The sequence below is a fragment of the Carassius auratus genome, chromosome 28 (genome assembly GCF_003368295.1).
Source record: "Carassius auratus strain Wakin chromosome 28, ASM336829v1, whole genome shotgun sequence".
Taxonomy (NCBI): domain Eukaryota; kingdom Metazoa; phylum Chordata; class Actinopteri; order Cypriniformes; family Cyprinidae; genus Carassius; species Carassius auratus.
This window is the reverse complement of record NC_039270.1, coordinates 15,851,526-15,878,259: the sequence shown is the minus strand read 5'-3', so window position 1 is coordinate 15,878,259 and position 26,734 is coordinate 15,851,526. Positions and strand designations below refer to the sequence as shown.

General features: G+C 36.9%; 2 protein-coding genes across 3 annotated transcripts in view; one reads left to right on the top strand and one right to left on the bottom strand.

Annotated features, from left to right (window-relative positions):
* The first annotated feature begins 147 nt into the window (after positions 1-147).
* Positions 148-23,395, top strand: abat (4-aminobutyrate aminotransferase). The gene is made up of 16 exons (XM_026208176.1): positions 148-347; positions 7,752-7,895; positions 8,768-8,865; positions 9,529-9,558; positions 11,090-11,207; positions 13,823-13,872; positions 14,750-14,830; positions 15,129-15,221; positions 15,940-16,002; positions 16,086-16,149; positions 17,990-18,138; positions 18,304-18,441; positions 18,875-19,042; positions 20,137-20,283; positions 20,552-20,663; positions 21,474-23,395. The coding sequence occupies exons 2-16, from the start codon at positions 7,838-7,840 to the stop codon at positions 21,593-21,595; spliced, it is 1,491 nt and encodes a 496-aa protein (XP_026063961.1). The 5' UTR covers positions 148-347; positions 7,752-7,837; the 3' UTR covers positions 21,596-23,395.
* Positions 23,386-26,734, bottom strand: part of carhsp1 (calcium regulated heat stable protein 1) — a 15,495-nt gene continuing 12,146 nt past the window's right edge. For both annotated transcript variants that reach the window (XM_026208186.1, XM_026208187.1), the window contains exons 2-4: positions 26,077-26,293; positions 25,043-25,165; positions 23,386-23,989 (exon numbers count right to left, since the gene is read on the bottom strand). In XM_026208186.1, the coding sequence (XP_026063971.1) occupies positions 23,827-23,989; positions 25,043-25,165; positions 26,077-26,267 (477 nt within the window). In that variant the 5' untranslated portion in view covers positions 26,268-26,293 and the 3' untranslated portion in view covers positions 23,386-23,826. The remainder of the gene's footprint in view (positions 23,990-25,042; positions 25,166-26,076; positions 26,294-26,734) is intronic.

Here is a 26,734-nt window from a genome sequence, read left to right as displayed (position 1 = left end):
ACGAATCTTTCTGGTGAACAGCGTTCTCGATTCAAAAGATTCGAGTCACGGAGATGAATCAAATCCCAGACTTCTAGATTACATTATGGTAAATATGAAGTGCTGACTGCACACAGCTGCTGTGCTCGGTGCAAGGCATCTGACATTTCCGGGAGCTGCGAGTGCGTCTCTATTGGCTGCAATCGGTGGATCTCCAGCATATCCCTCCTCTCGCGAAAAAGGCCAGACTTTAAATGATGTTTTAAAGTCTGCCTGTGTTCCTCTTTCGGGCGCTCATTTCTTTTTGTTTTGTCCGTCCGCCAAGAACCTGCTAGATTTCACCTCCTATACAGCAAAAAGGCACAAAGGTGAGTCTTAAAATGCCTTTAAGTATCATTCCAGCAGCAGCGAACAGTGTAGCGAATGAGACGCAGCAGCGCTCCCACCGCTGAGCGTAAGCATGCGGTTTGTTTTAGTAATTCATAATCATAAGTTTATTGTGCATTAGACGTATAGGGACATCGCTGCATAAACGCCTCGGTGAGCATTAATGCAACAGCTAGCGTGTTTCGTAATGGACGCGTTTCTTATCTAAGATTGCAGCGTTGTGATACAGTAGAACTGGCCTGCTGCAGAGATTAGATGTCCTGTCCTCCATCCGTCTCTCGCTCCAGAACCGTTTGACAGGTCAGATCCAGTCGGATCCGGATACCGTTACTATTGCGTCTCCCTTCCTCCAGCTGCTTTCTTTGTGTGCTGCAAGTTTTTTCGTGAGAGGTTTCCTGTGCTCTGAGACTGAGGAAAACAACATAAGCCACCTGTCATTTAAATGCATGTCTTTATGGTTACCAGTAATGGATTGAAGCTTGTTTTGTCTTAAAACAAAAAACTGCATCTTTGCCATGTTTTGCAATATTAAAAAGATGCATTTCCTCTAGAAGCATTTCCTTTTCGTCTTAAACATAAACCTCATAAAATGCTGTTAGATTTATACATAAAAATACAAAATAAAAGACTAAATAAATATGATAATTTTGAACAGTGATGACCTATAGTTGAACCATAATGGATTAATATATAGAAGTGTTTGTTCGTCATTTTGTTTACTACTCTACACAAACATACTGTGCTTCTGGCAGAAAGCATGGTTACCAAAATTAGTTTATGGGTGTGCTTGCTGTAGATTGTACACACACTTTAAAACGTAAAGATACAGAGCATAGACATTTGTACATTTTGCTAAGGATGTGTTGGTTTCTGACACTAGCGATGATTATTTACAGTATACATCAGTTCAATATTTACCCCTCTGTATATCGTCCACATACATACTGAACTCTATGACTTAAAAGCCTGTTTCTTTGAAACTCAAAAGGCCAGTTTAAATTCAGTAAGGCTATTTAAAGCTTACATTGTTTGACAAGAGCCCCACTTTTTCTTCATCAAGTATGTTTACAGTTGATACAGCATTACTGCTGAATTTCTCCTTTCGAGTTGTGTTTCCTAAACATCCATGTGAAATGTTGATTACATGTCCAGCTGCGCTTGATTTATGCTCTGTCATCAAGTTAATCATAATTTTAGACTTGTTTGCTTTCTCTCCTGCAATATTGTCCTTGAATTGCACACTGAATTCTGCTAAAGGACAATTTGTCCTGTGAAAAATATCTATTTATTTCATAGTTAAAAATTGTGGTTGGCAGAATATGGTGACAGTATTTCTGGTATTACAGGATGGTGTGGCGTTTACTTAAAGTAGCAAAAAAAAAAAAAAAAAAAAAAGTTATATTTGATAAAATGTCTGATATCAAAATAACAGAATAGTTTGTATAAACTTTAATCATGTGTTGTGTCATGAAGGGACTTCTGTGACTGTCTGTTTACTCTCTTTATCATAAATTATAGTTATTATTCATCAAAAACATTTATTTTGAATAAAATTAAATATAATGCAATGTTTACCGTTTTAACAGTATAGTTTAACAGCGCATTGCTTGACAGACGAATCCTCTGATGATCAGTTAAATTGTGGAGCAGGTTTGCAGGAATGCTTCGTGTTTTTAGGAGGCACATTTAGGATGACAGTGTATGTGTACAGTTCATTACTTGTGACAAAGTTTGGCTGTTATTCATAGCAACCTGCCATCTGATGGTGAGAATCGTACATCTTTGTCCAGTTTTCAAGATGCATTTGTGATTAACCCTGCAGGACTGTGTGTCATGCTATATTTAAAATGAGTCAGGCGCGCGTTTTTTACTATTCAGGTATTGATAGGCATGCATAAAACATGGCCAATTGCTTTTTAACTAGGATTAATTTTTTTAATAGCACCACAGTTTTCCCTACAGAGGTTGATCTGTCATCCAGACAAGAACGACAGCCAGAAGTACAATTGTTTTCCTCAGCTGGTTCCCTTATTTATCAGTTTGGAGAGGTTTTATCTCTTCAATCCCCACGATTGTCTGCTTTTTAATAGAGATGTTCCGATACCCTTTTTCTCTTCCCGATACCGATTCCGATACCTGGGCTCAGGGTATCGGCCGATACCGAGTACTGATCCGATACCTGGGTGTATATCTGTATATACAGCTGTATATACTACTAGCCCTGTGTAAATTGCTAGAATTTTTTTATGGTGTGCTTCAGACAGATCCCTCAATAAAACATGAACAAATACATGGTGAACTACTGTATTTATTACAGTATTTTTATTATCTAACATGAATTTGACAGTATTATTTATTTTCTTATGCAAAAAAGAACTTCAAATGCAGCCAAAAATCTAACACCGCAAACTAAAAAAGGTATTTAAGTTTTACAATATAACTGTATAAAAAAACTGCAACAAATAAGTCTAGGAATATAAAAAAAGATCTATTAATCAGATAATCAGATAAAGTAAAAAACAAGTAAAAAACAAGCAACCATCTAGGCATAATTATTATTATTATAGAGATGTATTATTATTACTGTAGGCTACAACAGTAGCTTTATATATTGTCAATTTACTCATGTAAACCAAACATTTATTTTAATGGGCTGCCATGAAGATCTTTGAGTGTCTGTGTTTATGATATGACAGTATTCTCAAATGAAACGGTAAATTCTCATGAAGTGACGGTTTATGCGTTCGTGTCCTCATGACACACAGCAGAGACTACAAAACAGCGAGCTCTCGCGCATCTGTGCCAGTCACCCACAGAGATGTAGATTTTGCGGGAGTAATATTTAAATAGTATTTTGCAGTTTAATATTCACAGACACTAGTATATATTCGGCTACTGTCTGGAGCCCTGCGTTTTGACTTACACGGAAGCGACTGAACGCAGTTGCCGGTACTGAATATACTCGAGAGTCTGTAACTACCGGTACTACAGAGACATACTGCTAACCACTGATCTATAATATAGTAGCGGCTTCACTGTCTTTTGGCAGTTTAGAATGTGATGAGTGATCCAGTCATATATAGATAAGGGCTGCTAACGCGTTTTCATTTCTTCTTCGCTGCTCTAAACAGGGGTTGCTTGTGGCAACACAGCACAACTTCCTGTGTTTTCAATGCATTTTGAGCAGCGAAGAAGAACCGTGCAGCGGTTAGGCAAAGCTTGCGGTCATAACTAGGTCTTTTTTAAGAAAATGGTATCGGATCGGTATATGGGTTCATGTACTCGCTGATGCCGATGCCAGAATTTGTTGTGGTATCGGAGATATTTCCGATACTAGTATCGGAATCGGAACAACTCTACTTTTTAATGTACCCTTGCTACAAAGACTTTTTAAAGACCCTTAATAGCTATTTCAACTTCATAACTTCTCAGATTTGGACCGACTCTTTATATTAGTCATCTTTTTATTGCACTTTCAGTGTAGCGTTCCTGATTCATCTAGATGTGTATGTTTTTAATGAAATAGATAGGGAAAAGCACGAGTGCTTTGGATCCATTCTTATTCATATGAAAAAATGTAGCACAGAATGACTTCTGCATGTCCCAATAGGCTGTTTAAATCATGCAGAGGGGAATTGGTGTAATGAAGTTTGCCAATAGGATTTAACACAGTTAGAGATGAGCATTATGTGCAATGAACCGTGCTCATATCCTCCACTGACAGCTCAGTGTCTTTAGCCAGCGTAATCTTATCACTAGCCAACGATCAAAGTTCATTTGGTGCTAAATACCTGATCGGGATTATGATGATGATCTCAAAAGCACTAACCAAAATTGCTAATATCTTTTTTTATTGTTATTGTTATTATTATTATGGTCAAAGATTAGTTTTGTCATCTCTGAAGTTTGAAAATGAGCTGTTTTGAGGATGTCTTGCTGCTTATATGGTTGTGTAACACCAGAAAATGTGCATTTAAAAAAAAGGCTTCACGTTTGGTGCCACTGCTCATTGCCCTCTGGGCCGCTGGCTTTAGTTCACACTCTGAGCTGAGAGGAAGAGGAGCAGTGTAATCCAGCACAGTGACCATGCAGAGACCCCCGATGAATATTGATAAGCTGTGCCGGAGTAAAGAGTGTCGGTTTGATTTTTATACTGAAAATAAACAAGCTCATGTAGTGTTTTTATAGGACCTTGAAGGTGGTGGTGGGTTTCTCTTATAGTCCTCTCTTATAATGTCATCAGGGATCAGTAATAATGATTTTTTGTAGTTTCATTTAAACAGCTTTATTTGCTTCTAATGTTTATTGCACATTAGAAGCAAATAAAGCTGTTTAAATGAAACTACGAAAAATTTTAGATAATAAAAGATCAATTTGAACAACTGGGTGACCAAACAACCTCAAAGAAATTGCTAGAAATACAGCTATAATTTATATGATGTTCAATAACAGATAAACATAAAATTATATGTTATATAATTTTAGACAGATAGGCTACATAAAAATTCATAAACCATCTTCTTACAAACTTTTTTTCCAATAAATTTCAACAAATCCACATCTGTGTTGGCCAGCTTGATGCCATTTTGTCACAGAAAATTTTTATTTAGTTATTTATTAAAAAAATGTAAGTAACAATTTGAATTAAATTGCTCAAAAGCAAGTGCAAAGATATTTACAGTGTTACAGCATTCCTGCTTCAAAGACATGCTGTGCTTGAAGAATTGTGCTGCTTAATATTTTGATAATAACATTGATAATAGGCTAGTTATTAGAATAATGTTACTTGAACATTAAATCAGCATAACAGAGTGATTTCTGAAGGATCATGTGACACTGAAGACACTGAGTAATGGTGCTGAAAATTCAGCTTTGCATCACAGGAATAAATTACATTTTACAATATATTAAAATAGAAAATATCTAGGTCTATTTGCAGTTTTACAGTTTTACTCAGTTTTTGAACAAATAAACGCAGCCTTGGTGAGCATAAGAGACTTATTTAAATAATAATAATGTACCGAGCCCAATCTTTTGAATGGTATGGTTTATGATCAGTGATAGGGAAAGTGACAGCAGCTCCTTATGGCTGATCCCTGATTATTATTAACTAAATATAATTCTTGAGACCCCAAGACTCCACTGACAGTGTCAGACTGCATTAAACTTGGGCATGAAGCTGACCCACGATACTTTGACAATAAATCATTTCAAAGATGTGTCCACACTCTTTTCCCATCAGCATTCCCTGTCATTATCAGTCAATGAAATAGAATTAGTCGCTATCACTGGAGGAGGGAAATCAGCTCCATCAGTCAAGTTGTCACCCCCCCAGCTGTTAAACTATAGTTTAACCCAGTTTGCTTGCTGCATCCTCACAGGCGCATGACAAAAGGCTTGTGTAACACATATTTTCAGAACCAGTTCTATCCGGTCGATGAGCCGTATGGTTGGGGTGCTTCATAGAGACGGAGCGTCTGGATTTATCTTGCTTCTGCTGCTTTGATTGCGTAAGCGTCCTCAGATCTGGAGCACATGAGAGATGCACTTTCTCCTTCTCCTCTCCTGCACATGAATAAAGATGCCGTGGATCCGCTCTGATGTCCAGCGGGTTCTTCCCTCTGATTTGATTCCTTTGGACAAGCAAACACATAAGTCTGGCTTCCTTTCAATAGAGCAGGAAGACTCTCCAGTGTCCAGGCTGTGGCAGAAGCATACGCCATGACAGTACTGGTAAAAAGCAAAACAAGGTGTTTAATTAAGCCAAGAACATTTTGTGAATAATAATTGCATGCCGTCACCATGCTGCTCCTTTCCTAAGCATATGCTCACTCGTTATGAGAGCTGAAGATATGTTGGGGTTCCCTCAGGCATTGGCTTTTCCCGTAGGCAGGACTATGCGTCCCAATTAATCTTGGCGCTAAAGTGTGACCGAGTGAGCTCGGGAGAGCTCGGGTTCCCTGAACCCTGTGCCTGTTGGGAAGGTTTAACGGTACTTGAAAGTCACAGCATTAGTCACTTGTCTGCTGCCCCCAGCCTTGTCCTCACAAGACTCTCCATCCCAAGAAACAACAGTGCAAAAAGATCATCTGAGGGCCAGTGCGCGTCTAAGCCCTGTTGTGATTAACACCAATTAACAGTGCTTTAATTAAGAGGCGTGATGGCCGACTGTCAGGACCACTGGAGTAGGAAAGGACTGATGGGCACATGTGAACCTGCTGCTCAGAGAAAGAGGAACTGTCTGTGGTACTGAAGCCTGATCCCAGGACTCTCACTTTACAGACTGAGAGATTTGTTCCCATCTGGTTGTTAATCAGTTTCTGATTAAAAAATGTTTAGCACAAAGGCATGAATGGTGATGTTAAAATACTTCATTCTGTCCCAAATGAATATGCAGAGACAGCTATTTGTAGAGACAAGCTGTTGTAGGATGATTTCACTGAATATTGTGAACAGAGTGACTCTGTGGTGCTATCTGAACATTGCTCAGATTGTTTGAGCGAGTGTATCATCATTTCATCCAGTGGCTTGAGTTTGGGTGCAGAACTATCTGTTTGTCTGACTAATGTCCAATTTCTAGATTATATTGTATAGAAGATTATTTTTCTTTATACATCTCTTTTCATTTCATTTTTAAATACATTTTAAACTGCTTCATATTTATTTTTGTATCCTTTTTTAAAAAAATGATTTTATTTTTATTTATTATTTTTTTATATATTATTTTGTGGTATTTTGTTTAACAAAAAAAAATCAAAGTAATTTGTATAATTTTAGAGTATAAAATACAGAAACAATAAAAATGATATATACTGTATATACATCTGAATGTGTGTTTGAATATATAACTTTTTTAAATTTTATTTTTGTAAATACCATAGTCCATATTGGTCAAGAGTTTAATAGTAACTTTCATTCTCCTCCACATTCTTAAAAATAATATTTAGTATTAGTATATGTTGTTTTTGCTATTGTAACTTCAAGACCTCAGTGCGTCTTAACACTCTGTGATTGGCTAAGCTCTGCCAAGATGATGTAATAATGATATGTAAATGTAGGTGGTGATATGTTAATGTGATCATGGTTCTGATATCACAGACAAAGTTATAAACTGAAATACTGTTTTTGTAGTTGAAGAAATCTAGTAGTACATAATAGAATAATTAAATAGTTATTATAGTTAATAGTTAAATAGTAAAAGTTTAACTTTTGTATTCCCAAAGATCAAATGAATTGCTTTAATGTCACATACAATTGTAAATATCATGACCTGGAGACTTTATTATCTACCAGAACATCTTTGATTGTGACACTTTCGTAACCCATATGGGCTCCCAACTCCCTGTAACTCGCTGTCTCTTATCTCTGTCTTTGTCTTTCCTCAGGTGAAGTGAAAGGCAGGTGCTGGGTGTGTGTCTCTCTCTCTCTCACACACACACACTGTTCATCTCTGTCTCAGTGAGGGCTACACATGGCTTCCTCCCTCCTGACCCGCCAGCTGGCCGTCTCCCTGCGTCTCGCCTCTCCAGGTAAAAATACCACTGAGAGATGGAGGACAAAGATACCCTCCTGTCTTAAAAGCTTGTTTAACTCCCTGTTTAGATAGAGGACAGAGACTGTAATGTTCTCAACCCACCAGTGACCCTCAAAAAGAGCTGGAGTTGTCACAGAGACTTTATCGAAGTGATGCAACAAGGAAGTGAGGCACTTCCTTTAAAATGATAATGATGTGCGGTTATGGAACCGAATGTTGAGAGGGACGTAGTTCAAAGGTTCTTAACCATGTAAATGAGTTACAGGGATCTAGTTTTGTCCAGCTTGGGCTAGTGAATTCAGCATTTGTAGAAAAGTCTGTGCATGTCTCGTCCTTCAGTGGCTGGTCACACTGATTCAATCCTGCCAGCGTCCTTCACGCACTCACTTCTGTACTTGTGTATCCACTCAAGAGGTTACTGCTGTTCAAATATGGCCATAAAAGACTGGCTGTTTAGATGTATTCACTGTTCAGATATACTGCAGTTCAATTCAGTTGGTTCATTAGTTTGAGATGTCATATAAATATATATTTCAATGTTTTTGAAATGACTAAATAAAACAAAACTCAAGTAAACATGTTGGTTTTAATTTAGTTATAGTGCACAGCACTCGGGGCCATAGACTAAATGGTAACATCTGCTCAAAGTAATAAAAGGATATATGATTTCAGTTAAAAATGATATTAAGGAGTTTTCTTGTAATAGGATTGCCTTTTTTGTTTTTGTTTTTTGTAAAAAGAGCTTATTATAATGAAACAATATATAATCCAGCATATTAAGTCAGGATGGGGAAAATGTACTGCATAATACGACTGACCAAAATGATTCAAATATGTAGTCATTTTTATTTATCAATTTTTCATTAGGTTCCAGATATGTCAGCAAAACTGCCACAAAGACAGTTTCAGAGTTTGAATATGATGCCCCGTCCATGAAAACTGCTGTGCCAGGTCCAAAGTCCCAGGTACACTCTCAGCATTTTTACACTTTTACCATGAGATTTGTCGCTAGATTGCTGTGTGATTAAAAAAAAAATATATATTCATTTTTTATATATATATATATATATATATATATATATATATATATATATATATATATATATATATATATATATATATTAGTATTTACTGGTATTTTACTTTAGGCTCCTAATATAAAAATCTAAAGTTTGGACACCCATGCAACTTCCCATTTTTCAAAATAAATAAATAAGAATGAACACAGATGGAAGAAAATGTAATTATGTTGTGAGTAATCACACTTTGCTTTGATAGCTCCCTTTTCACACACACACATGTTTTCAAAACTTAATTCATGAGGTGCATCCTGATCAAATTTCCAAACAGTACTGAAGGAGTTCCCATGTTTCCCTTCTCTATCCAGTCCAAAACAAGAAAGAAAGAAAGAGTCAAGTCAAGTATCCAGCGCTTTTTACATTGCAGATAGTGTCAAAGCAGCTTTACAGAGTGTCGAAATAGTGCTCCGTTCTCCTCTGGCCAGACGAAACCAGCAGTTTATTTCTTTAAGCTTAAGCCCTTAAACAAAAGCAAATTTAAAATCCTAAGAAAAATATGTTGTATCAAATCTTTGTGTGTACATCATTATCATTTCTCTCTTTCAACAGGAGCTGCTGAGACGACTCGAAGAGATTCAGGTGAGATAGACATGGACACAAACTTTGGTGTTGGCTCAGTCACTACACACACAGATCTACCTTTACAAGCTTGTGTTATGCAATTAGTGAAGACTGTTACATTGCCAGTGCTCATCAGGTGCAGTTCTCTTAACAATTTAAGTATCATGAGTCACTTTTTCAGACAGTACCATACAAAACAAACAACTGTATGAGAAACATTAACAGCAGTTAAGCTAAAGTGTGACAGTCCTCTGATATGACGTCCAGCCCTATTACGGCCTGCCTGGATGTCTTCTGCTTATTGAGTGATGGATGGATTTCGGGCCGTAATTTATCTGCTGTCTGGACCGTCACAGTCTTCTTCTGACTGCTTTGCTGTGGATGAGCACATAGATGTGAGCTGACAGGCATCGATGAAGCTAATATCACAGATTCGCTCCGCTGCGGCTCCTGTGCGTGTCTGCTGGCCGCTGTCTGTCTCCCCCACACCAGAGCAGACATACGAGGAGTCATAATCTATTCATCAGACGGGCTAAAAATAGATGCTGCATCAGGTTCAAAGCCACACAGAGGGGAAAGTCACTTTCATTAGATAAAGCACCGCTGCTCACAATGTTGCGGTAGTAAGTCGTGATATCTTCTGCTTTTTCAGTTGTACTGTGCACGCACGTGAGGAATAGTTATAGGCATAGTTCAGGCAAAAATGACAATTTGCTGAAAATGTACTTAGGTCATTCAAGATGTCGATGAGTTTATTTATTCATCAGAACAGATTTGGAGAAATGTAGCAACACAAGCGGTTCCTCTGCAGTGAATGGGTGCCGTCGGAAACAAGAGTCTAAACCGGCTGATAAAAAAACCATCACAATCCATTAAGACGTTTTAACTTTAAAAAGTTGCTTCCGGACAAAATACAAGTCCTCTTTTCATAATATTGTCAAGTTAAAAAAATCGCTCCATCTGAATCAGCAGAAAAATATGCACAGTTTATGACTGATTACAGTCGAGAATAGTTATAAATAAATGCATTGGTGGATTTTGGTATGAAAGAACAACAGTTTATTTTTTATTTTTTATTATTATTATTATTATTACTGAAGGAAACATAAATTCGGATTCTGGACTGGTTTTTGTCCAGAAGCACTATTTTAACGATGGATTTGGATCAGTTTTTCTCTCCTCTAGATGTTAATTGATGAACTGGAGTTATGTGGATTACTTGTGGATTATTTACATTTTTTATAAGCAACTGATTTAATGCTGATGTAAGTTTGTTGTAAAACTGATGTCAAGTTTCCAAAAAAAAAAAAAAACATATTCACCAATTTTTCATTTTTAAGGGTGAACTATCCCTTTAAAGAGGATATATTTTATTTTTTGTTGGATTTAGTTTTGTTTTTCTGAAGTTCAGTCCCTTCAGCCATTCACTGACATGGAGCTGAAGCTCTGCCAAAAACATAATTAATAGTAATAACGATATCAATTATGCAAATGGATCACAGATCACCTTGATAGCGACATTCAGCTCTGCTTGTGTCCTGGTCTGCAGAATGTTGGAGCGGTTCATTTCTTCTGCAACTATGAGGAGAGCAGGGGAAACTACCTGGTGGACGTGGACGGCAACCGAATGCTGGACGTGTACACACAAATCTCCTCCATCCCCATCGGTGAGCTCAGTCAACAAGCAGATCCCTTCTCCAACACACTGACACTTCTACAACACAGATGTGCATGAAGGCACATTTGTTGTGGATGATTAAAAGTGAGTTACAGGATCTGAGGACTTCCTGTGAGGATTGCTGGATCACGGATACAACAAACCGTTGCATCTGTCTGCATGCTGTTTTTTTTCGTCTGTTAGCTTACTTACATTTAATCAGCCTCAACAAATTGAGTGAAGCTACTGTCTCTCACTCTCAGAGATGCCTTCAGGTGCTGACTCAGGTTTAATGAGATTTGATTGCCCTCACACTTGCTGCTCCGGTATCATTTTGACAGAAGTGCATTATGGGATATTTTAGTTACATTAGTGCACAACCCTCAATCACCCGCAGCATATTCAAAACGAAAGACACATGCATACAAAAGGGATGTGACATTTTCTTCTTGACCACTGAAGCAGCAAGAGAAATGAATTTGTTTCCTTCATGCATAACCTCAATATAACTGCAATCTACCTGCGCCATTACTTAATGTTTTACTTGAAATGTAATATCTAGAGTTCTCTGAGATCCTGGAAAGATTTAGTCGTCAGTCTGTAAAACCAATAACTCTGAAAATGACATCTGGACAAAAATGAGAATATTTTTTGATTACTGAAACAGTGGGTGGAGGGTTAATCTAATCCGTACTTGCTTGTCAAGAGTTCATGTGAAGGTTCTCCCCAAATATGTTTATTAGGGGAAAGGGAAAAAAATGAAGAAACCGTGAAAAAGTGTCCAGGCCAGAAATGGTAGCAGCCATTTAAACTAAAGTTTATGATATAAAATTCCCCCGTCTTGAGTTGTTTGTGATTAGGCATCTAACAGTATAAAAAAAGTTCATATCGAGATAATTGCCAAAACACAGTATTTATAACAGTATTAAACTGCAAACTAAAAATACAGTAACAAATTGCACAAAGAATATGTGCAAAGTAAACAAATCTTTCAAACAGATTAAACTGCAAAAGAACAGAAAAAAACAATAAAAAGTAAAATTGATGGGATTTTTAGTGTTGTTTGATGAACACCATAACAAATACAAAAATCTTTGTACATTTTTATGCTGCATGCAAAGAGTGCTGTAAATTTTGACTGGTTGATAGAAAAGATGTGACTGTACATCTATTTGTGATATAATAATAAAGAAAACTACTATAAATTAATCTTAAAGCAATATACATTTTTAGCCAAACAAATATAATGATGGCATGGAAATGTACTGTATAACAGGAATGAGCCATGGGGTATCAGGAGGTTATGGACAAATGCTTGTTCCAGTTGAGCTCAGATGAAGTGAGGTCGAACTGTTGTTCTGTCTCACTGTGTAGTGAGCTGTAGGCATGCCACTTTTAAAGGTTGTCATCTTAATTATACTGCTTTTAAACAAGCCTAATTTCTAAAAGATATTTTTCAGAGAGATATTTGAGTATATTATTGTAGTTGTTGTTCTCCTAATATGCGGACATGCTGAAAATGCATGGCAGTGATGGATGTATCAGCACAGCTTTCTGTTTATTGACAGAAAGAAACAACATTGTTAGGTCAGATATCTATTATTCTGTTTCTGTGCTTTGCCATAATTTGTCTGTTATACTGTATGTTCAGTATCTCTGCTGGGCATAGCTGGGATTACTGTGCAGAGTTTTATGTAATATCAATTTAAAGAAAGAAAAAAAACACTAAACATTATGCGCACTTCAGTTTTGGGCAGGACACACGTTCATGTGAACCTTGACATTTATTCAGTTTGCTTTGGGGGAGTCTTGTTCTGCAGACACAACAGATCAGGTCAGGCATTTGTTTCTCCTTGATTTTGTTTAGTTTTTTTGGATTACATTACATAAACAACTGCTACATTCAACAAAGTTTTAAGTAACAATTATGACAGTTAATAAAAAGCTCACTCAACCTTAACTGCATTTTATCCAAGAAACAAACTAGAATGCAGTGTAATTAATTATTAATCTATTAATTATGATTGATTAATCTCAATAAAAAAGAGTTTTGGACACTTAAGCCAGACTTTTAATAAAGGAATGTCACTGAATTATGTAATACAATATCAAACCATTATTTCAAGCTCGATTTCTGGTGTAAATCTTTTCATAAAATTAAGTAACATTTTTTGATAAAACTGTAGATGTGCTGTTCAACATAAAGACATTTGAACACTTTGAAGGAAATTGACTTATATATGCACTAAGTTGTTCTGAGAAAAGCCCTAGCACCATTAGATTCCAATTGATATTTTGTTATACATTACAATGACATTCATAAGTATTTAATTGTGGCTTTATTAAGTGTCCTTGTACTTTTTGGGGCTTTGTGTTACAGTCGCAGTATCAGAGTCGTGCTCACTGCCACTGTACTTACTGGGAGCGACTATATCAATTATCCACCTAAACTCTCTGGCATGCAAATACGCTTTGTTGCCTTCGGCTCCAGTTGACAAATGTCAATTAGACAAAGGTTAATTCAGTTGCTGTTTGTTTTGGTTGGACTGAGTGTTTACACTGTTGAATCTCTGCAAATATTGTGTATAATGAATAGACTGACAATATTTTTGATCTTCCTTGTAGGTTACAATCACCCAGCATTAATGAAAGTGATGACTAATCCAAATAATGTGGTGAGTCCTGATCAGACTGTGTAATCATTGTTTGAGCAGCATGAGTGTGACAAGATGAGAGAGTTTTCAGTTTGATACTGATATGATTTTTACATTTTCAATGGTTTACATCAGTTTGCACTTACAGAATTAAATTCACTTTTAGCAGATGGTCTCCTGTTCTTAAGTGTGAGATCTGTAAGATTGCATTTATTTTTTATAAAAAAATGTAGTAAAACAGTAATATTGTGAAAAGTTATGTCAATTTCAATATCTGTTTTAATATATTTTAAATGTAATTTATTCCTTATGATGAGAAAGCTGAATTATCAGCATCATTACTCCAGTCTTCAGTGTCACATGATCCTTCAGAAATCATTCAAGAAACATTAATTCCTATTATCAATGTACAAAACATTTTAATATGCTTACTATTTTTGTAGAAACCATGATGCATTTTTTTTTTCAGGATTTCTTTTTTTAATGGACAGTTAAAAAATTATTTAAAGGAAAACAAATTTCTTTAAAGAGTTATTTTGTAACATTATAGCAATTTATTCCAACCGCACTTAAGTAAAAGTTTATTAACTGTTTACTAAGTTACTAAGTTATTACTAAGTCCAAACTGTTGAATAGTAGCATATACTAATATTACTAATATTTAAAATGGAAAACAGACCAAAAATATTGTTTGCCCGTCCTTCACTACACAGATTTATATTTAATTTAAACTTTCCAGAAAGACCCGCCGCTTATAACACCTGTAACTGACTAGCAAAGTAGCAGTTAGCCAATCGTGTTCATCTCTGTGACATTACTAAAGCCTTTAGGCTCTGAAATTCTTAGGGTCACTGTTTCCTTAAGTGAATCCTTTTTGTGTGAATCTTTGTTTTCCCAGAGTGCATTTGTCAACCGTCCGGCGCTTGGTATTCTGCCACCTGAGAACTTTCCAGACAAACTGATCGAGAGCCTGCTGTCGGTGAGTGTTGTTGAACTATAAGAAACACAAGTGAAGCATCTCTTGAACAGTCAACCTGTGTTCATATTTCAAAACATCCACAAAAGCTGATTACAGCATATGTCTCTGAGACAACTACAACCTTTCACTTGAAGAACAGCTTTAAAAGTTATAAAACAGCTCCTTCGTGATTCTCGTAATCTTGATAACATGCTTTGCAGATATCATAAACAAGTGCACTCTTTTTCACATTGGAGGGAAGTGGCTCGCTCTTTACTGTAGTGTGGAGTGCTATAAATGACACTTTCTTCAACATCAGATTGCCCCCAGCGGGATGAGGCGAGTACAAACCATGGCCTGTGGTTCCTGCTCCAATGAGAATGCTTTCAAGAGCATGTTTATCTGGTACAGAGTGAGTGGACTTTCCTCAGTTTGCTCTTGTCATGACGAGCCACACAGAGCACATCTGCTTTATGAACTCTAGCTGTGATATTCGATGTATTGTGGCAGTAATAATACACATGGAGAAGTTAATGTCGTCTAAAACTGTTGTAGAAAAAAATCACTGTAGTAACTATTAAATATTAAAATACTAGTGAATATAATATTTTTTTTCCTAATCTAAAAACATAATCCTTTATAATAATAACCATTTTGATAGGACAATATTTGGCTAATACAGCTAATTAAAAATCTGGAATCTGAGGGCGCAAAAAACATTCTCAAAATAGTGAGAAAATCACATTTAAAGTTGTGCAAAAAAGTTATTCTTAGCAATGCATATAACTAATCAAAAAGTAAGTAAAAAATGATATATTAACGGTAGGAAATTTACAAAATATCTTCATATCCTAATGATTTTTGGCATAAAAGCGAAATTGATCATTTTTACCCGTACATTGTATTGTTTGCTATTGCTATAACTATAACCATGATACTTACAGTATGACTGGTTTTGTGCTCCAGGGTCACATATGATATACTTGCACACTGAATGAAATAGATTGAACATTATACATTAAAAAGGTCATATATATGTATATATATATTGTTATTGACAGCCCTACTTCATACACATTAATAACTCTTAAATCACCTGATATCTAATCATCATTTTTACTGGTTTCTAGAATAAGGAGAGAGGATACGCTAACCCCTCTGAGCAAGAAGTCGACACTTGCATGATCAACCAGGTTAGAAAAAAACACTACACACACAACTACTCAGCATCATTTTATTTCTAACACACTAATCTTTTTTTTTTCCTCCATCTCAGAGACCTGGATGCCCAGATTTGAGCATCTTGTCTTTCATGGGAGCTTTCCATGGGAGAACTTTGGGTAAGTGCTTGTAAATTGTATTGTTGACTTAAGAAAATATAATTGAAAGATGCGTCTGATGCAGTTTTTGTAGAGTACGTTTTAAGCGGATTATACAACCCCAATTCCAGAGAAAATGGGACATTTTGTAAAAATGCAATAAAATCAAGACTCTTTGATTTGTTCATTCTCTTTAACTTTTATTTAATTGACAAAAGGACAAAGAAAAGATTTCCCTGACCAACGTAAATGTGTTTTGTAAATATGACCAAATATTAATTTTGGTGGCTACAGCCCACTCCAGAAAAGTTGGGACAGAGGCACGTTTAACACTGTGTCTCATCAACTTTCCTTTTAATTACAGTGTTTCATTTTGGGGGAATTATGAATACTAATTGTTAAAGTTTTGCAAGCAAAATCTTTGTCCAGTCTCTCTTGAAACAAGGCGTCCGATGCTCAGCAGTCTGTGATCGTCATCGTCTGATTCTCCTTTTCATGACTGGTCATACATGTTCAACAGGAGTCAGATCTGGACTGCAGGCAGGCCGGTCTAGCACATTCACTCTGAGTCTATGAAGCCACACTGTTGTAGCACATGCAGAATGAGAGCTGGCAGTGTCTTGATCTAATAACCCATGAAAGACATCATCTTGACAGCAGTATATTTCTCTGTACAACTCCAATATATACCTCCATGTCAATGGTACCTCTACACATATAAAAGTCACCCATGCTGTTTGCACTGATGCACTTATATACGATGACCGATGTTTGCTTTTGCTTCTGTCGCTAATGAATGTCTGGATGGTTCCTTTGGTCTTTGGGACTGAGAACTCAAGTTGAAATGTGGACTGATCTGAGTTCAGCACACATCTCCACTGTCTTTTTGACAATCTGAGATGAGCTCTGGCCCAGAGAACCCAGCAGCATTGCTGCGTAGAATTGATGTAAAGCTTTGTGCTAGAGTAACAGAGGTTCAAGTTGCATTTCTTGATGCAGCAGCAGACTGTGTTAAGTGACAGCAGTTGCTGACAGGAGGATACTACCACAGGGATGAACTGAAACCAGACAAAGTAAGAGATGGCACTGCTTTTGCATACATTACCTCATAAAAAAATCGATTATCACTACCAGGATTTATTCCCAACTGCCTGCTTTATACTTTTTGAAGTACTCCTGAGCCCATGTGGCTATATTTGAGGGTATATCTGAGTACGAAATGATTGAGGCTCAGAGGTCAAGCACATTCAGCTGAGGTTTCCTGCCTTGCCCTACATGTTCTATGATTTCTCTGGATTCCCTGAATCTTTTCACAATATTTCGTGTGGTAGTTGGTCAAATACCTCAATTCTTTGCTTGCAAAGACTGAGGTGCTCCTTTTATACCCAAAAAATGATTCCTTGACCTATTACCATTTCACCTGCTTACTGTCAACTGTTTCAAAACAGTTTAACGTGGATATTCTGTAACCTTTTTTACTTTTATTTGCCTCTGTCCCAACTTTTTTGGAATGTGTTGCAGCCATCAAAATCGAAATTTGTTCATATTTACAAAATACATTTACGTTGGTCAGTGAAAACTTTGGAAATCTTTAAGTTAGAGAAAATAAAAGTTAAAGAAACTGAGCAAATCACAGATTTTTGGTTTCATTGCATTTTTACAAAACGTCCCAACTTCTCTGGACCTGGGGTTGTAATTCTCTAAATTTGAGGCATTTGAGCTAGCCTGCTTTTGTTTGCCTTACATTTGTTTGCCATTGCAGCTATTTGTATCGTATGACTTCATTTGAAAAACAAAGAAGCTTGGCTGTTTTGTTTTGACTAGGACACACATCCCTTATGTGTGTGCTGTTGGATTGCAGGTTGCCTGGCCACAACTCATTCCAAAGTCATTCACAAGCTGGATATACCGTCCTTCGACTGGCCCATCGCACCCTTCCCTAAACTGCAGTACCCTCTGGAGGAGTTTGTGAGGGAGAACGCCCAGGAAGAGGCCCGCTGCCTGGAGGAGGTCAGAGATGTCTCCTTGATATGTTCACAAAACTTTCCTCCTCATACCATCACTGAATATTCAGTCGAACTGCAGCAGACTGGTCACTGTGTTTCAGTACACCTACTGCAAACTGTTACCTTCTTCTTCACATAAAAGTAAGATATAAATGTGTGTGTGTGTCAGGTTGAGGATCTCATCGTGAAGTGGAGGCAGAAGGGCAAACCAGTGGCAGGCATCGTGATCGAGCCCATCCAGGCAGAGGGAGGGGACAACCACGCTTCACCTGACTTCTTCATCAAACTGAGAAATGTTGCACGCAAGGTTAAAATGATTTTTTTTTTCAGGCTAACTGTTCTCTAATGCTTAGTTATCATCCTTGTTTACTGGATCTGTGCTTTGAAGTCGTTTGAGAGAGACACTCCAGTTATAAAAAGCTAAAATGAGGCTCTTTGAACTGCCTGATAAAAAAGACACTCAAGACACTGAAGGAAGTTCTTCTTATCTGCTCTAATTTGAATGAGATAAGGCAGGAGACAAAAGGGAATAATTTAATATGGCTGCTTTATGCAGAGAAAAGAAGCTCCTTGAGTAACTGTGAGGAAGTCCACGCTCTCCGTGAAAAGCTCGGGAAGTGTTCACTTTAAATGGAGCGTAGTAAAGCGCAGCAGCCGTGTCCGGCGGGTGTTGTATGCAGTTTTCTGCAGGCTGACAGGACAGCTTTTGACAGATGTTTATCTGTGTCTGGTTGTTTCAGCATGGCTGTGCTTTCCACGTGGATGAGGTGCAGACAGGTGGAGGAACAACAGGCAAGTTCTGGGCCCATGAGCATTGGGGCCTGGACGACCCTGCTGATGTTGTCTCCTTCAGTAAGAAGATGCTGACAGGAGGATACTACCACAGGGATGAACTGAAACCAGACAAAGTAAGAGATGGCACTGCTTTTGCAAACATTACCTCATAAAAAATCTATCATCACTCCCAGGAATTATTCCCAACTGCCTGCTTTATACTTTTTGTTAATCAGCCATCATTTATGCATAGCATTGTAATGTGTTTTAGTACCAGATGATTGTTCTGTCAGTTTCCCAATCATTGTTTGTCTAAATGATTGCACGTCCATGGATGAGATTCATGGCTGTCTAGAATTGAGCAATCACGCCCCCTACTGTTGAAAACATGTAAAGTAACCTTCTATGGTGCAGCATTATCTAAATTCAATTTTCATCAAATTTCATCTAGTTAATTGACTAGAAAGGCTAAATTACAAGAATAACAGCTGATTGCTTTGAAGACCTGCGTTGACAAAAATATATGCACACAATGGGCTTTTTTTGTTGCAACTTCACAAATTTTGTAAACTATAAAGTGATCTTTTGTATCAAATTTTGTAAAAAGAGATTTGAGTGTGATTATTTTAATAAAAAAATCTCCCCCTATTAGTTGTAGAAGTAGTAATATTCTTTATATATATATATATATATGATACACGGACCAACTATTGGTTTTGTTTTGTTTTGTTTTGTTTTGTTTTGCCTTGCCTTGTTTTGCTTTCCTCTGCTTGTTTTGTTTTGCCTCGATTTGTTTTCTTTTGTTTTGCTTTGCTTTGCTTTGTTTTTTTAAATATCCAATAGCCTTTTTGTGTATATCTCCATTTAGATTACTTAACATTTACAGAAAAAAAAAACTTTAATTGCTTATTAGCATGCCTGTTATTAACATCTTGGCTGTAACTACCTTACTAGCTACTAATAAGCAGCAAATTAGGAGTTTTTTGAGAAAAAGTCATAGTTAAATGGTTTGTTAATAGCTAGAATTGGACCTTTAAAAAAAAGTGAGACCATAACTTTTATTAAAAAAAAGAATTATAAAGCATAAATTTGCCTATAGATGTGTGCCTAAATGCCACAAAATGCAAATGTTGGTTGTGTCACATTTTTAAAGAAGACTTTAGTACAAGAATGCTTTAGTTACACACCTGAAATGACCATTAAACCGACGTGACTCTATGTACCTCAGCCCTACAGAATCTTCAACACGTGGATGGGAGACCCCTCAAAGAATCTGTTCTTATCAGAGGTGCTTAATGTGATCCGGAGAGAGAACCTTCTGGAGGAGGTGACGCGCTCAGGGAAGGCTCTTCTGCAGGGTCTTTACGCACTGCAGGTACAGCCGTCTCCATTTATATCCTCACATTCCTCACCCGTGCCACAGCTCAACACGAGATGCTTTAAAAGCGTTAATGGTTCTATTATGTGGACGTTCATTGTTCATCTGAGGGCCGGCCTCATAACTTCTGCTGGGAACCTGAGCCTGTAATCGATCTTGTCAGCGTAATGAGTGTTTGTTTTGAGGCTGTGCTTGTGGATTGATGATACCTTTCACATTGTGAGCTGTACATTCATTTATTGTCCCGCTTCTTCCCCTCACGTAGACCCAGTACCCTCACATCCTGAGCAGAGCCCGCGGTCAGGGTACATTCTGTGCCATAGACGCCTGCAATGATGCCACACGCGACAGTATCATGATTAAAGCCAGGAACAAGGGTAAGCCATCACACAGGAGGTTGGCAAGAAAATTAAAATAAAATAAAAGTTTTAATAAAAGAATTATGTTTTTTTTTTCTTCATAAGAGAATTAAAAGAAACTGTGAATTCCAGGCAGGACTTTTTATGAGGGTGGGGGGGTGGTATTTTAATAATATGATTATTTATATGTATTTTTTTTCTTGCATACTGTATTAGTTACAAAGGTCATTGCGTCTTTTGCAGCAGCATATTGCATAAATATTATCTAATATAATCTTTTTTCATAATAATGTATATGTACATACAATATTGTTATTATTATTTAAAAATAATAATAATAATGTGTATACTATATAAGTTTTAATGTATGTATATGATGTATCATTTTATTATTATTATTATTATTATAATATTACTGCATGCATTACCATCTACTAATACAACTACAATTGTTAGTATTGTTATGAATATTAGTATTCTTATTGCAAACTGAACTTTACTAATTAACTTACTAAATATAATTACTAATTAGCTACACAGTGCATTATTACTAGTACTGTGATTTGTTTTGCTTACTGTTAACTATTATTATTATTATAATAATCATTTGTATTTTACAATTATGATTGTGATCTGATTTATAAAATTCATGATCATTAATCACAAAAGTAATAATAAAATTAACTATCATTAGGATTATTCCTGTGGTTTTGCATCATAATAATTATTGATACTAGACTTATTTATTTAAGGTACACATAAATAAGTGATCTTTAGACTTCACCATCAGATGCAGTGGCTTTATGGGATGCTGTGTTCTCTCTCCAGGTCTGTTCATGGGGTCCTGTGGAGAAAAGACCATCCGTTTCCGTCCCGCTTTGGTCTTCAAGGAGTACCATGTACATCAGCTCCTGAACATCCTGAACGACGTCCTGGTTGAGCATAAATAAGAGTTCTGGCCGCCAGGACGTCCTTGATCACGGAGAGCATACAGGGGTCCAAGCTCACGCAAAGGTTTATACCAGTCCGTCACAAGTAATTGGTCAATGTCTCTCTCTCTCTTTTCATTCACTCTCTTCCTGTCATTACTAATTAAGAAGGATAGAAATCTGCTTTCTATCTCTCTTCATTTAGCCGACAGATTTCAGCCCCACCTCCAAGTTTCTCGTCTTTTACCGACGGTAGACAGATTGAAGAGTTTGCAGGAAATAACCCACTTAAATAACATATTTAAATACATTTCCTCCTGATGACATTGCAAATGTAAGCTCCTACAAGCTGCAAGTCAGTAGAATAAAGCAATATAGTGACACACAGAGACAGGATTTCAAATCACAATATTTCAAATATCCCTTTATGTATCAAAGTCCTTAGCACTTGGAAGGTAGCAAGAAAAGATGGATGATATAATTATGTATGCTACCAAAACGACAGAAAAGAAGCTATCGTCTGATTGATTATATCATTTATGGAGATGGAGAAAATTAAACTATTTTAGTACCTATAGAGAAATGGCTGTATTTGAAAATGTATAAAATTTTGCATGACGGACGATATAATATATAGTACCTGGATTTAAAAGTCCTCTTTGAGTTAAAAGCCTGTGTGAAAGACAAATCGTGGAAGCAGTGTTGGCCTCAATGCATTCTGAGGCACTAGAGAGAGCCAGTGGAAAGAAAGCTGGAAGAAGTGAAAGTGCAGAGAACTGTAGAGCCTCTGTTCCCATCTTAGTAAGACGTCTGTTGAGATGAAAACCTTCAAGCGATCAGCGAGATCCTTTCTTGAGGCGTCTGCTTTACTGTCATTGCTCGGTCATAAAGAAAGAGACACAAGGCTTCTCATTTGAATCCCGGTGAGATGTATGAGCACAAACATTTAAAGCACAACCTGTGGGGGTAATGTGAGGGCTGATATTCTACAGATTTAATATGGTGAAAGAAAGGCCACACATCCACCTAACAATAGTAATCTATCAGGAAGCATGTTTGAGAAGCACAAGCTTGAGGCTGCTCCTCTGCTCAGGTGAACATGATCCCCTGGTGTTTCTCATTACAGGCCGTGTGAGTAAAGGTAATATTGTTCAGCTGGATAACAACTACAAGGTCATCTTCACTTAATGGTGATCACAGCCTGTAAAGGTTTATGATCTTTGGGGTGATTCTCCTCTATCAGTTGCTCCGAGCCGACAGAGTAAACGTCCCTTCAGCTTGATTAAAACAAACCATTGTTTCCTTTTTAAACACTTAAACCCCAGTAATGTACTAACTGTAGTGAGATTATGCAATGCTCAATGGGTAAGTTCTGTTTGTGTGAACAAATGTTTCCAGCCCCATCAGAATCAAGTTCCTTATTTAACGGACATTAGTGCATCAGATATTAATATGTACGAAATCAAGCCCTCTCTAACACAGAGAGTTATTTTCCGTGATGTTGTGTACCATATGTTAGTGTAATGTAGAAATGTAATTCATGTTGTTTTGGATGCCTGTAAACATTTCTTTTAATTGTGAACAGGCAGCGTGAAAAAGTTGTGAAAGCTGTGTCTGTCTGTACACCGCAAAGTCAGTATTTAATTGAGAAATGTGTATTATTTATAGAAACTAATAATTAGGCTTATATAAAAAAAATGCAGATGTTTACAGTGGTGAAGTACAAATAGAAAGAAACCGATGTCATTTCTACTTAAAATCTAAATGTTGTCAGAAGAAGCTATAAAATAAATGTTCAAATAAATCTGACATATTGATGAATCCTTTATTGTTCTTGACGGTCTTTGAACCAAAATGACCAAGAAACACATGCACATGATCAAAATGATATATTTTCGCAATGTATAGACAAGCAAATTATGTATGCGCTAAGGCTTGTTAAGATTTTGCAGTCAGTTCTTAAAAGTATTCAAATCAATCAGCGATTCGCAAATGGTTAGTGTAACTGCTGTTCATTCCACAGTATTAACCACAAACCCAATGAAAGAGAACTTTAAACAAACTCCCCTCCTGAGCCCAAAGGAAGAAAAGGGGAAAAACAGATGCAGTATTTTTGTATTTTTCTTGGAATTACGGTGTCATGTTACACAGCGCTTGACGATAATTCAGCCCCCGTTCCCATCCCCCACTCAGATCTCCAGAAAAGGAACAGAAAGCCATGTTAACATCACTGTCACACCACTTCGAGGATCTCATGATTCAACCACGGCTCCAGACCAGGTCTCATGCTTCGTGCCTGGCGCTAAATGAGTGATGGTCACCTCCACGGCCTGGATCTTCTGAAGTTTGGGTGGAATAGAGCAGATCTTGTAGCTAACTTCATCTCCTTCCACAGGCACATATTCACCATCGATGCTGTGGGAAGAACAGAGATCATCCGCAAAACATTAGATGTGGTTACTTGCTGGATAAGTGGATCACATGGAAAACACACTGCTAATTATTCCATCCAGATATTTCTGAAAGAGCAGACTGACATTTCCAAATCAAAAAAGGCATGAAAACAGTAACATCTGACAAGGAACATTCAGGACAAAAAGCTCTAAAATGACGTTTCAGATGCAAGTCCGCACAACGACGAGACGTTTTGGTGACAAAATAAAAATGGATCCCATTTTTAAGTACTTTTTAATATTTATTTTCTACTTTCTACTGCAGTTTTCTTGATTTTGCAACAAAGGTCACGAGGGTGGAACAAAAAATTATAATATAACTACATTAAATATTTTTAGTATTTAAGAATTATATAATAATAATAATATTTGTTATTAATATTAACTAATTATGGTTTTAAGAGCATGTGTGTGTAAAATGTTTCCTGCGGAAAATTCTGTTAAATATACATTTGGAAATATATTAAGAAATACATGTTATGTTTTCTTAAAAGTGACCTACCTTAGTTACAGCATTTGATTTTATGTAGTTAAAGAACATTAATAAATCTAGAACTATGCAAATATCCAAAAAGAGTGCAAACGCTCATCTGTAGGTTTCCAGTAGGTTTCTGTAAATTCCGTAAAATAGTTTGATGTGCCGAATGTTTGACAAAAGTGCAGCTGGCAAGTCGATCCACTTTTCCACTGGTCAAACACAGTTGATCTGAGAGAAGCCAGTGACTCTTCTTATCTCTTATAATCAAGTGTATAACTGAGCCTTGACCCCAAAACCTATCACACACACACACACACTCCATGAGTTCCTATTCCCAGAAGCCCCTCCTTCATGATCAGTTCAAATGACGGGGAGCACTAACATTCATGGTCTCTGATTAGTAATGCATATTAATAATGATTTGTGTTTGTTTCTGATGATTCGGAGTGAACTGGGTTTGTTGTGGAATGTGTGTTGGTTGGATGTAGGAGCATGAAATCTTGTTGAAGGTTCAGGATGTTTGTCCGGTGAACTCACTCAGATATGTGCACAAAGATGTCACTGCCTCCGTCTGATGGCGTGATGAAACCGTGTCCTTTGGAACGACAAAAGCACTTGCAGACCCCAGTGAAGACCGGCCCCTCGGCTGCACGCGCTGCACTGTAGTGGATGAGAGGAAAACACATGATTCAGCATTTCACAGAAACATGCCTAGGTCACAAGCTAAAAACTAATATTGAACATCTGGATAATAAAGATGTTTTTAAATGTTTTTAAACTTGCCTTAGGTTCACCAAGGCTACATTTATTTGATTGAATTTAAAATACTTCAATTAAAAATGTATATACACTTTATATTCCTGTGATGCAAAGCTGTATTTTCAGAATTGTAGAATTGTTTTTTAAATAGAATTCAATATATTTTTTGTAATATAAATGCTAGAAATACTTGCAAAATAAAAGTACTGATTTTTGATATATATATATATATATATATATATATATACACACACACACACACACACACAGACCAACAATCGCAGGTACAAGCTGTATCATAAGTGAACAATTAATAAATTACTGAATTTATTATTATTAAATTGAACAACTCCAAATAGCAGCTAACTTAATGTGTCTTTGATTTCCTCTTGTATGATTCAGATAAAAATGTGTGCCTTTTATCATTTGAGTCACTTATCAACATTTGCTCAAATTTGACAAATAAAACAAAAGATCTAAATGTGGTGTTAGGAGTTTCTGGAAGAAAAAGTTGCTAGGGTAGTGTGAAAAGTTTATCAACTAAATTGCTAAGTTGGCAACACTGATTAAAAAAAAAAAAACTTCAGCAGCAAATTATCCTATCAGAATGATTTCTGAAGGATCATGTGACTCTGAAGACCGGAGTAATGATGCTGAAAATACAGCTTTGATTTCACTTGAAAAAATTAGATTTTAAAATATATTCAAACCGAAAACAGTTATTTTACAATGTTATGATATTTTTACAAAAAGATTGTTTTGACCAAATAGACTCAAAGGCATGTTGTGGTATGAACTGGACATGTACTCACGCTGAGTAGGTGCGGTTGCGGCGGGTGGGCAGGGGGCTGGGAATCAGGGAGCCCCTCATGGGGGACTGGGAGCGCTCTCTCTGACGGCAGGCGGGCAGACGCAGAGAGCTGGGGGAAACTGGAGAGACCGGAGACAGCGGGGACAGAGGAGGGGTGCTGGACTTCATGGGAGATGATGTGTCTGAGGACATGCTGACGGTGGGACACTCAAAGGACACTGGGAAGACAGAAGCGGTGAGGAGCTTGAGTTTTTAGGACTGAAATAGGTTCTCCATCAGGATTTCCTCCAAATACAAGCCATGACATTTGTCTGGATGTGTACATGAACGGAAAACAGAAACTTTGCAGAGAGTGACAGACATCACTGCAAAATGGATTGTAGACCAGTGAATAAACCAGCAGTAATACTGTATTATACATAAAAGTTGATATCATGTTAAAAATACACACAGTAGTAGTTTCAATTATCCATTAGCGTCTGGCTGACGCTCCAGAATAACAGATGTCAGTCCTACATCTTAAAGCTGATTGTCACCCATCATAAAACAAAATAAAAGAGACAACGACATGCAGTATGTAGCTTCTACTTCTCTCTCACTTGTATATTCCTTTCAAATACATCTACTATAGATGTTAATTATTCAAACATCAGCTTTTA